The sequence below is a fragment of the Hippocampus comes genome, unplaced genomic scaffold (genome assembly GCF_001891065.2).
Source record: "Hippocampus comes isolate QL1 unplaced genomic scaffold, H_comes_QL1_v1.1 scaffold121, whole genome shotgun sequence".
NCBI lineage: Eukaryota > Metazoa > Chordata > Actinopteri > Syngnathiformes > Syngnathidae > Hippocampus > Hippocampus comes.
The window spans coordinates 1,560-13,441 of NW_017805986.1; the positions used below are offsets into that span (position 1 = coordinate 1,560).

An 11,882-nucleotide genomic window follows, 5' to 3' on the forward strand; every position below is an offset into this window, starting at 1 on the left:
TCTTCTCCACACCCAAAGTGAAGGGCAGTACTTTCTCCACTCCTAGTGTCTCTGGCTTTTTCTTTTCTTCCTGCTGACACCCACTTTTATTTCCCTCACACCCACAAAAACATGAAAACACAGACACCGCACTCACAGTGCTCAGCATCCCCTTAACCACGCTCTCGCAGTGCATATTGCAGCGATGCACATTCCACACCAGAGGCAGAGAGGGCATCGGGAAAGCACACAGTGAACAAGTGAATAGAGAGGGAGGGTGAGTCATGAGAAAGAGAGAGCGAGAGAAAAAGAGAGAGACAGAGAGTGAGAGAAAATTATGCACAAAACTTCCAGTCGGAACCGCAGCTTGACACTTCCTGAATGTGTAAACCATGAATTGGCAGAGTGAGGCTTTGTAGCATGTTTCAGTTTATAGCTCCTGAACATGGTGAAAGCTTTTTTTGTGGCTTTACAGCAGCTTTTTTTTTTCCGACCAGTCGACAATCACTACTGAATGGGCATAGTGTTCATGTTTTGTGCGAGGGCAAGAGGTGGAGAAATGCGGATGCTCTCGAATCCATCCATCTGTCCGTCGTCCATCCATCCAGTTAATCTATTATGATCTTTTGTTTGAGTGTGAGGAAAAGAAAGTCATGAAATGTTTATCGCAACTCCCAGTTAGTTTAGCTTCAAACTGAACATAAAACAAAGACAATTACACATGTTTTTAGAACAACCCTAATCTTGTTTTCATGAGAGGATAAGAAAGATACAAAAATGTTTAGAGCAATCCCCAGTTAAAGTTGACTGTCAAAGTAAACATAAAACAACGAGAATTACAAGTTGTGGACTTAAAACAACCACAAAACTGCTTTAAGAAGGTCTACTAGCTGGATGCTAACACAAGGCACAACAACATAGGCGGGATTAATTACTCTGGTTTGGAGCAAATTTTAATCAGAGATGATCGATGTGTCCCTCAACGTATTTTTGACACTGATTAAATCTGAGCAGATGTGGATACCTCAGGGAGTCTGCTAACGTGGCAAACATCTAACGTGAGGAATCCTCATCCTTATGAATGCGCATCATCACTGTAACACCTTCATCATGTTGCCTCCCAGACAATGCTGAATGTGGTCAATTGGATGCATGTCCCGCAGTGTGTGTGTGTCTACTCCCAGAGGCGTGGACCTTGTGGATACTCCATTGGCAAAAAAAGTCTCACAAGGCGGAAAGGGAGCGAGAGAAGGGGTGGGGGGTGGGCTGTTAGCTCTTAGAAGTGCAAGATGTACATCCTGTTCCCGCAGATGGTCAGACGTTAACCCTTCATTCGTACTTGCCGCGCTGGGAGTGTCACATTAAAGTTTTATGATGGTGACATTTTGAGCTTGATGCGGATCAATTCATTTTGCTAGAATTGTGGCGGTCGCTTTGAGACGTGTACAACTTGGAAGTCAAACCGCCGTATAAACAAGCGGCTCCCCAAATTTAGCAGTCACGCAACTTGCTTGCAGATGACTGGAAAAGGCTCAGACATTGAATCATTCTCCATTTTCATTGGCCGCACATCAGCCCACCTCCACAACCCCCAACAGGCTCTTCCGGTAAGAAGAGGCAAAATCACACACACACACACACACACACACACACACACACACACACACACACTTGCTAACATTTAGACACTCTCAGAGACACTTTTGAGGTCCTTTCATGTGGCCGGAGCGTATAAATGATCCCTGCTGATGGGCTCAGGCTTTTAATCTCGCATAGAAAGTCGCTCGTGGGGGGGGCTTTTGACGCTGGGCTTTCCAAAAATCTGTGTTTCATTTGGGGCAAAGCCACCAAAGTGTCACGGCGTCACTCTCGTAATTCGAGTTTGTGAAAACAAAGCAAAAAAAAAACAAAAAACCCAGAACAAATCAAAGTCACCTGTCATCTTACTGCTTTTTATTCTTGTACTTTTGGATCTTTGGCTTGACAATAAGAACACTTTTGTTTGTTCAATACACTTGTGGCAGCGACAATCACATCTCGACCTTTAGGGTTTGAGTAGACAGCATTGTGACAGAAGGCACCGAGAAAACAGTTGAAAAAAGTCGCGCACCGTAACATCCGTGATGTGTTTGCCAGGTGTCATTTGTACAGAAAAAAAAATACGTGTAAACATATACTATTGAAAGGATAATGGATATAATAAACTCTGCAGCTGTACCACTCATAATATATGACAAAATGTTCCCTACGGCAGTGACATATCGGATGAAAAAAATACAAGGGGTACTCAGTTCACGGCTTTGAGGTAACAAATGGTGCATGGCATAAGAGTATACACTCAGTTATTCACCGGTATTCCATTTGAAATTGTCTCATATGTAAAGCCTAAAAGTGTTTCGGATACAAATAGGGACAATTATGGCATTATGATGTTACAAATGCCATGCAATCAAATGTTTAGCGCAGCGGTGTAACATATCGTCATATTCTAGACATCTCCATTCATTTTCCGTAGGACTTTTCCTATCGCTGGTTGGTGACTTTGAGATGAGAGCCAATCACAGCACATATTTACATACAAATAACCGTTCATGTTCACATTAACGCCAAATGACAGTTTAGAGACTTCAATGAACCGAACATGCTTGATTTTGGAATGTGGGAGGAAAACAGAGCCAAGATACCGAACACGGCGGATGTACTTCTCATAAACATATATTAAAGTAATTAGGACTTTATGACGCTGGACTTTGCCGTAAACCGAGGACCCCTAGAGTAGATATTTGCCCCCCCTCCCCTGAAATAAAAAAAGTAAGTATCCATTTGTGGAAGCATGAAAACAGTCCACTTGTGTGGACCTATAAGCACCTTTAAAAGCAGGGGCAGGGCACCGTTTCCAAACAAGAACCTTATGCAACATCTTAGTAAAAATTTGTGTATTACAAGTGTTTTTTTTAATTTTTTTTATTTTAAATAACACTTCCTCTTCATTTGATTTAAGAAGAGAATGTTGGTCAGCAACAAGAGCATAAAAATGAAATGCTTTTCCACTAGATGGCAGAAGACACACACCATTAGCCTATTAGCATAATTGCCCAAGTCATTTTATGAACGTTTTTTCAGAAAACAAGAAGAAAAAAAAACACCCACATATCAAAAATCAACAAACAAAAAGAGTCCAGTAGCTTCGGTTCAAACTTTGTGGATGTCCATGACCTGGATGACTGAAAATCTAGACACGCAAACTGAAAAAAAAAACCCCAACAACAACAACAACAACAACACAATTTGTAGCTAGCAGACTGGTACGTGACAGTAAGTTAAAAACGACTAAGACAATTATGCTGTTAGACTAACAATAGCTAACCTGTGTATCCATTTTTTGGGGTGCTATGCAGTGAGATTTTTCTTCAGTAAAATACAGTGGTACCTCAACTTACAAATGCCTCCAGTTTTTCAAATTTTGAGCCATCGCTTGGTTGTGTTTGTGCTTTGCGGTGCAAGCCAAAATTTGACGTGCCGTAATGCCCTTGCATGTGGGCGAGCAGAGCCAGTTGGGTCAACTCACGCCCAGACGCTCACATGCACACCACCTGGCCAACCCGACTCAAGCTCCTGATGTCACACACTATGCCACACCCCTTAAAGGCACACCAGCATGTAATTTCTGAATCAAACCAAGTTAATTGACCAGTATTAGCCCTTTTAAATTTGGCCAAAATGGGTTATGTGCCAATTTCTGCTCTTAAATATGCCATTTAAAAATTCTCCCATTCCACAAAAATCTGCCATTTTTTCTGATGTAATTAAAGAAATACTATTGGAAAAAATATTGTAAAGCAGCCAAATGTTCTGCCTGTAATTAGCTATTTTACTAATTATGTATTTTTAAAATCAATCATCTGAGTAATTGGGTATTGGAATTTTATTCAACCAAATATCAAAATCAGACCAAGCGGAGCAGATGAATGGCATTTCAGTTCATTTTGATGTGGGAAAACTGATTTCCGAAATGTCTGAACAAATTTAATTCGAAATTCAAGCCACCACTCTATGTGCTCAATAAAAAAAAAAAAAAAAGGGAAACGGTATTGGGGCCTCTCTATGGCCCACCGGCCATCGGTTTCCCCACCCCTTGCTGGTAACACTGTAAAACATTTGCATTTGATGGATTAAAAGAAATCCAGTGAAGTTAACTTGTTCCTCATCTTGCTGTGGTTAAGAAAAAAAAAACAAAAGTAAAAGTTGCAAAGCCTCAGATGACCGTCTGCTCCCCTCGGCTCTTCCTGCAGGCCCCGTAGACCACCGAAAGCAGGAAGGCAAGGCAACACAGGCAGGCGAACACGGCGGCCGTCAGGTAGACCTTGTACAGACAGAAATGCTTGTACTGCTCCACCATGCAGTAGGCATTGCGATGCGTCTTGTACACCATGACTCCAACGGCGGGCATGTAGAGCGCAGCGGCGGCCACGTCGTACGCCAGGTTACTGCACAGCCAGCGGGGGCCGCCGAGCACCGGCACGGCGTCCTGCTTGTCGAGCAGCGTGACGAAGAAGAGGCCCAGGCACAGGAGCCAGAAGAGCACCGCCACGAAGAGGACGAAGTGGATGGAGCCCTCGTACTTGTTGGCGGCGATGGTGACCCACAGGCCTGCGCCGAAGACGATCTGCAGGAGGCGGGTGACCCCCGGGAAGCTCCGGAGGAACTTGGCCATGTGCTGCCTCACCTGCGGCTGCGCTTGCTGGGGTGCCATCGCTTCTCTTCTCCCTCTTTTTTTTTTTTGCTCGAGACCCCCTTCCTTCTCCTCCCACGAGCGCCTTGTTCCCGAGCAGGGCGGGTGCGTCCTGCCAGCTGCAAACAGCTGGAAACTTTTGCCTGCAAAAAGTCCGCAAAAATCGGAGGCCAGCGGATGGACGAATTAGCGAACCCCTGCCGAAAAAAAAGAGCGTAGAAAAAAAAAGGAACTCTGTGTTTTTTTTTTCCCCGAGGGGTTTTCAAATGAAAAGTCGTCTTGTCGTGTGCTCAAGTCTTTTCCTTTTCCTCAGCTCAATGTAGCGTTTGTGTTGTTGGGGTGGGCTGGCCGAAAAACGGAGGGCGGTCCGAGATTTCAAGCGAGTTCCTCGCTTCCTTCGCCCCTCACATTTGGATGCGCTTTCCGGCATGGACTCAATGCTGGGGAGGGGAGGGCGCACTATTTTTCATCAGTGCCATACTTAAAACTACAGTCGATGCATATTCACAATTTGGCACCCAAGAATTTACATATTTGCAGCCCCCCCGCCCCCCTCATTTTTTCAATATATTTATGTAGTTTTAGTTTTTCTGTATCTTCCCCATTTTTGATTTTTTTGGGGGGGGGGTGGGGTACAGTCTGGTAAAAAAAAACAACAACATTCAAGTAAAATGACCTCCTGATTCAACTCATTCACCCCAAGGCAAATCACTGTAAAGATTCAGAATATGAATGTTAATAATCAACTAAAGTGTGAATATGAGAATATTATCCAATTTCTTCAGCTACATAAAGTCCTTAAACTCTTTCTTGAACATTCATAATAGCAGGCTAAAAAGCGATACATTTACTGATTAGTTATTTTCAAAAGATGTTTATGAAATGCTCAATAAATGTCACGCTTGCATACCCTATAAACCCGAGGATATAAAGTAGTAAAAAGACCCAAACAAACTCAACTAAGACCACAAATCTCGTTGAAGTGATAAATCTCAACCGATAGTTTAGCCTGGGTTGTTAGTGGAAGTATGGAGTCTGGTGTACGTTTTCTAAAACAAGTTAATCAAGTCACACAGCTAGAAATGGTACACAGACATGCTAACGTTAGCTTCCCCGAGTGTTGTACCTTAGCTTCGGACCTGCCGATTGTTCACAACAGTCTCTTCAAGCTTGTTTTCTTTGGTAACACTGAAGTTCACACTGTTTAAATTCTGTGGCAATGACTAATTGTCCTGAATTCCCACAAGTGGGCTGTATATTTGAAAGTGGGTGGAAAGTATATTTGTACTTCTGTGGGAATCTTGGAAAGCCAACTTTTAAATGAGAGGAAATGAACAAAAAATATGGCATCCATAAACAATATTGACATTAGAAATGAATCATATGGGCGTTGTCATGCACTGCTGGTCACTCATTGGAGGCGAATTTGAGGTTGCATGGCTAAAAACAAACACAGACGCTTGAGCTGTAGCTTAACGTTAGCTTTGTCCTGTTAAGGCCTACGCTGCCGTCTTGCAGATCACTCAAAATAAATCTGTGCTAATGACTAATGTATTGCATTGTCACAGGTGGGCAGGTACATTTTAAGGTCTCTGTGGAAATGGAACAGGCATATTACTGGACATCTTTCAATATTTCGGGTCCTTGTTTGGTCCTAATTAGAGTGTAGTATAAATACTCCTGTTTGCCTCCACCTTTGGTTTGGCCTTCCTTCCGAGAGTGTTCAAGATGCTGTTTGTGTAAAACAGTGAGCATAAGTAAGTTGCCCTACGTTATATCCATTCTACTGCTCACTATACAATGCCAAGCCTTTGTGATTGTAGCCCATTGAAGGACACATGTTTCTTTCAAACATGTTTAAAAGCCCTTTCCTCACAAATATTGTTACATGCTGACTTGCCGAAATGTTCACCAGAGCTGTTGAACGTTAATTTCTTTTCTTTTACTCTCTTCTTTTTTCACTTTTTCAGTTTCCCATTCATTTCTTGACCAAAGGCTGAGAATTTGTCAGTACACCCAATCTGCCTCCAGAGGGCGGCATAAACACTTTCAGAACATAAATCAATTAAACTTGATGTGGTTGCCATCTCATTTTTAAGAGCGGCATTCATCGGTTGGTGGACATCTGACAACATGAGTCATCTCTGGCGTTGAGTGAAAAGGCGCTCGATGTAGGGCATGTTGATTTCGCCCGTCAAAAGGGTAAACACCTGAGAGTGAAACATTTCAGTTTGATGCGGTGACACTTTCTACTTCCATTTGACCACAGCACTTTCTCCCAAGTCTTTGCAGAGTCATTTTGATGTCCACTGGCAAACTTAATGCAGGCCTGTATGTGTGCTTTCTTGAATAGGGGCACAGAAAATGTGTATTTTGATTTGCTGTTTTGGTTTGTGATTTTTTTTCTTTGCTATTTTGTTTTTGTTTCTGTGTTTTTGTGATTTGCTGTTGTGATTATTTTTTTTTGCTGTTCTTTTTAGTAATTTATTTGTTTTTTTTTTCATTTGCTGTTTAGTTTTAGTTTTTTTCTTTTTGCTGTGGTTTAGTTATTTGATGTGTTTTGCACTTCAGGACCGCCGTACGATTAACATTTTGGAGGTATTCAAATTTTTAGTTTTTAAGTTTGATTTTACCATGCGTTGATCATTTATATCTACGATATTCCAGAAAAAAAAAAATCCCAACTGTTGCTAAACCTACCCAGAGATTCATTTTATTACGTCACATTATAATTTATGTATTATTATTATGAATACCTGTTGTGCTAGAGGAAAAACAAGAGGAGATTCAGAATCAGCACAAAAAAAAATCTAAAACATTTCTGATTAAAAAAATGTGATACAATGACATCATCAGTCAGTTCATCCGTTATACATTCAAACAAAACACTTAAGTGGCGGCGCATTTTACACAGTGGCTTATCTGAGCAGTTGTTGTTCCTCCATGCTGCTACGACGGTGAACATCACCTCCATTTTTCTTCTCCCCCGTCCTCATAAATACACTTGTGTTCCCTCCGTTGTCGCCGGGTTGGCCATAGCTCGTTTCTCCGCCGCGATTTGAGACATCATAGCGGTGAACCAATTCCATGTAACCTCGCAAGGACAATTAATAATGCCGCTGTTTGAGATTTCATTGCCAGTCAAGGGATGTTTTTAATGGCACACGCAATCTCTCACTGTCCTTCCGGTGCAGTTTTTCTGCTGCATTTTCTAACGTGACCTTTTTTTGTACGCTTCATCATTTTGTGGCGCACACCAAAAGCTGATATAGTCCCCTAAAGTAATCATGGCGCTCTCTAGAAGCAGGTGAGTTATTAGCTTAGCAGGATTTTGATTGGCTTTGTTCACATTCCCATGAAAATCTGTAACAGACTGATATGTGGCCACCAGTCCAGACACGTTAAAAGTTATTATAATTATTATCATTATTTTATTTGAGGCTGTGGAGGCAGTGCTCAACCAGTTTCTGCTCCTTCTGGTGTGTGTGTACCTTGGCCACCAGGGGGCAGTACAATAGACATTTACGCTTCGATTGAATGGTGAAACACAAAAGACATCATAATCGTTTTTGTTTGTTTGTTTTTGCTGAGGATAGAGACTATATGCCTGTGAGTATTGTTATATGCTATTTCTATATATTTTGTTCCCGCTCATGAAAACATTTTATAAAGGTTTCTAATTACTGCAATGCTAGTTTCGTTAGCTCATCTGCAGCCTTTTGCATTGTGTGTTAGCATTAAGCTAGTAGTATTTTATAAGTGATGTTTATAAGGTTTGGTTCAATACATGTCATTCTTTTGATTTGACTTTTTTAGCCGCTTTCTGGTGTGCCCTTCTACATGTAGCTGTGGCACGAAAACAGAAGAACTTATTTGCCTGTGAGTATTTTTGTATGCTATTTTTATATATTTTGTTCCCGCTCATGTTTGAAAAAGTTGTATAAAGGTTTCTAATTACTGCAATGCTAGTTTCGTTAGCTCATCTGCAGCCTTTTGCATTGTGTGTTAGCATTAAGCTAGTAGTATTTTATAAGTGATGTTTATAAGGTTTGGTTCAATACATGTCATTCTTTTGATTTGACTTTTTTAGCCGCTTTCTGGTGTGCCCTTCTACATGTAGCTGTGGCACGAAAACAGAAGAACATTGCGACTCCATCCGTCCACTCTCACATTCACAATATCATTAGTTTTAGTTTTTGCTGAAGATTATATGCCTTTGAATAAAGCTTGATAATTGCAGCAACGTCGACGCCAGTATCGTGAGCTCATCTATCGCAAAAAATGAACCAAATACTGAATACACAGTCCAGTATAATTTCATTTCAGGGCTTGAATCGCATGAACTGTTCAAGTGAGGCTGTAGCTGTTCGCGAAGGTGTTTTGCATCATGAGAATAATGATGATATAATTGGGCCATTTTTTTTAGGAAAATGGCAACTATAAAAATTGAGTGGTGATAAAGTTTTCACTTTTATTTTTTTCTGGTATGAAACCCACTCAAGGGCTTTATATTACGTGTCGTGTTCCTCATAAAAATGCAGGTACTTATTTTATTTTTGAGCAAAGTCTTGCAATGGCGCCATTACCAACAGGCTGCACTCCATCACTTTTGTTCAGGGCCCCAAGGAACAAGAAAATGCATTTATTTTCAGAGTATGCTCATGTGATCTTTTCACCGCATTTTTGCTCTTTTGCCGATCAAACTTCTTATCAGTCGCCTCACACCTGCGCTGCCTCCAGCTGCCTTTTTTGGCCCATTATTGCGCTTTTGCTGTCTAGGACAATCGGGCCCACGCTTCAAGCTAAATGTGTGCTGTTTTATGGGTTATGGCTTTTGAAAAGTGGACCACTTAATGGATTTTCATTCGATTGCCCCTACTGTGTGATAACTTGTCATGGATGCTTGAAATTCTTCAACATATTTTCTCTTATAGTGGCTGGGGGCGTTTAATTACTCAACATAAGACATTCGTCATGGTGGGATGGACACTATTTTCCAATGAACAGGAAACAATAATTAAAATTATATATTACTAAATATGTGTCAGCGTTTACCAGCTTGTGCTCTGGAATTCTCCGGGCTGCATCACTTTTCGGCTGTAAATTTCAGCTTTGCGGGAGGCGTCTGGGGCGAGGCAATAATTTCTTTATTTAGCATGTACTGGGGCAAAGGCCCCAATGAAATATTGTGAATTACATGAAGAGAAAAAAAAGACTTAATTATGGTACAGTACTTTTTGTTTTTTTTAGTACAAAACAACCCAAACTATTTGGGTCAAACTGACCCAAGTCGGAGGCCATTTTTTTTTTTTTTATACGTGTAGTTGTGCGCGCGCGTGCGCATGTGCGTGCGATACAACCCATATATAGACAGGCAATATAACAACAGTCATGGACATATATTCTTTTATCCTTTTCCAACCCCCCCCCCTCCACTAATATTACTGCAGCTTACTGGAAGACACTCATGTGCATGTACGTATTCATTATGTTTGTACTTTACTGCCCCCTCGTGGCAAAGTGCAGACACCAGAAGGTGCTGCACAATGTCCATTGGCTCAAAGCATAGAATCCTGATGCACGCCCTGTTCAATTCTTTCAATTATCTTTGTTCCTACTGTATATGTATACGGTTTTGTGAGGTTTCTGTTTAAGAACGTTTTTATTCATTAAAAAAAAAACGCTACAAAATCTAGACTGTAGAGCACTTTCCCCCAACTTGACATTATTTTGACAACATTTACGATATAAAGTAATTATCTGTCATCAGTTCTTGGCATTCATTCCACTCCGGCCCAGTGTTTTTAGCTAAATGTGCTAAATCCAACGTTGGGTGGCGCCAGAGAGCAACAAAGGGAAAGCGACGGGAGAGAGGGCGAGCCAAGCCGAGCGACTCACAGGTTGTGTGTCTCCCTTTCGAATTCCACTGTGTTTCAGGTCGCGTCAATGGATGTGCGTGTGTGTTTGTGTGTCTCCGTGTGTGTGTGTGACCATGTAAGCCACAAGTCAGGGCAGCGATGCGACCGGGAAAACTCCCTCGCCGCAAGGAGCAACACACTATTATCCAGAGTTGCTTGGACCCTTGAACGCATCACTTCAACTTCAGCCGGTGCGCGCGGAAGAAAGTGAACCGCACGCCGTCGAACCGCCTGCCTGGGGGTGGTGGGGTGGTAAAAGAAGATTATAGACCGCCGGAATTCGGGGTGGGGGTGGGGGGACTCCCCCCTTTGGAAGATTATCGGCTTGAGCACATGTGAAGGACATATACCGAAGAGGATTAGGTCATGTGTACTGCTGCCTACTTGTCATCTCTCCCTGTTCTTGTCCTCTGAACATTTGCGCAATGACCTTTGGCGCACTTGGAATACGACGGTGCGCCTTTGAGGTAAAACAAAGCTATTTTTTTCGATTTGCAAATGGCATTGCATTGCTTTAGCCTGACATCCACATTTTGTGGGGCGTGCTTTAGGGGTTTACGCACATTTTCCAGTCGACAGTCTTGTTAAAAGACCCATTTTTTAAAATTGCCATCTCTGTATCACCGGCTAGTTACACGGTTATGACCCACGCAGCGTGTTCCATCAAGTGTCCCGGGGAGTAGACACTTACCGGAGCAGCGGAGGCTGAAGACAATTTGCAGGGCATCCTTCGAATTTAAGGGCGATCGATACTTGGGAAGATGCGTTCAAGTGTGCGTAATTAAAAAAGAAAGGAGGGTGGGGAGCGGGGGGGGGGTGTTGACCAGCTGTCATCCAGCACAGAAAATGTGATGCAACAGCAACACTTATGTTATATTGTTACAACTATTTATTTATTTGTTTTTCAATTTATTGGCAGAAAAGTTGCATGACTTATGACGCAAGTGCCACCTAAAAGAAACAAATACAGTAGCATAGTAGGCCCAAGTGTTCAGCTAAGAAAAACAAGACAGATCTTTCATTTCGGAAATATGTAGATAAATGTGTGTGTGTGTTTGTGTGTGAAAAAAGACTCAAAATGTACTGGACATACAAGTTAAATAAAATGTTCGAAAGCATTTTTTAATTATTAAAATTAAATTTACTTCAAAGTTAAATACAACTGAATTGTTGGGCAGGGGGGGAAAAAAAAAAGCACGCACAATTTGGCTGTTTGTTGGTGTACCACTAGTGGTAAGCATAACGTCCTTTGA

At 41.8% G+C, this 11,882-nt stretch overlaps 2 protein-coding genes across 5 annotated transcripts in view; one reads left to right on the top strand and one right to left on the bottom strand.

Annotated features, from left to right (window-relative positions):
* Positions 1–1,910: 1,910 nt before the first annotated feature.
* On the bottom strand, positions 1,911–5,189 carry marveld1 (MARVEL domain containing 1). The gene has a single exon (XM_019891758.1). The coding sequence runs from the start codon at positions 4,730–4,732 to the stop codon at positions 4,235–4,237; it is 498 nt and encodes a 165-aa protein (XP_019747317.1). The 5' UTR covers positions 4,733–5,189; the 3' UTR covers positions 1,911–4,234.
* A 269-nt stretch (positions 5,190–5,458) lies between these two features.
* The window catches only part of pcdh15a (protocadherin-related 15a), a 228,633-nt gene continuing 222,209 nt past the window's right edge, over positions 5,459–11,882 (top strand). For 2 of the 4 annotated variants that reach the window (XM_019891745.1, XM_019891746.1), the window contains exon 1: positions 10,532–11,096. The gene's annotated coding sequence lies outside the window, so the exon portion shown is untranslated. Of the gene's footprint in view, positions 6,469–10,530; positions 11,097–11,882 lie in introns of those variants that run through there. The other 2 variants (XM_019891743.1, XR_002170731.1) reach the window with 2 other exon arrangements.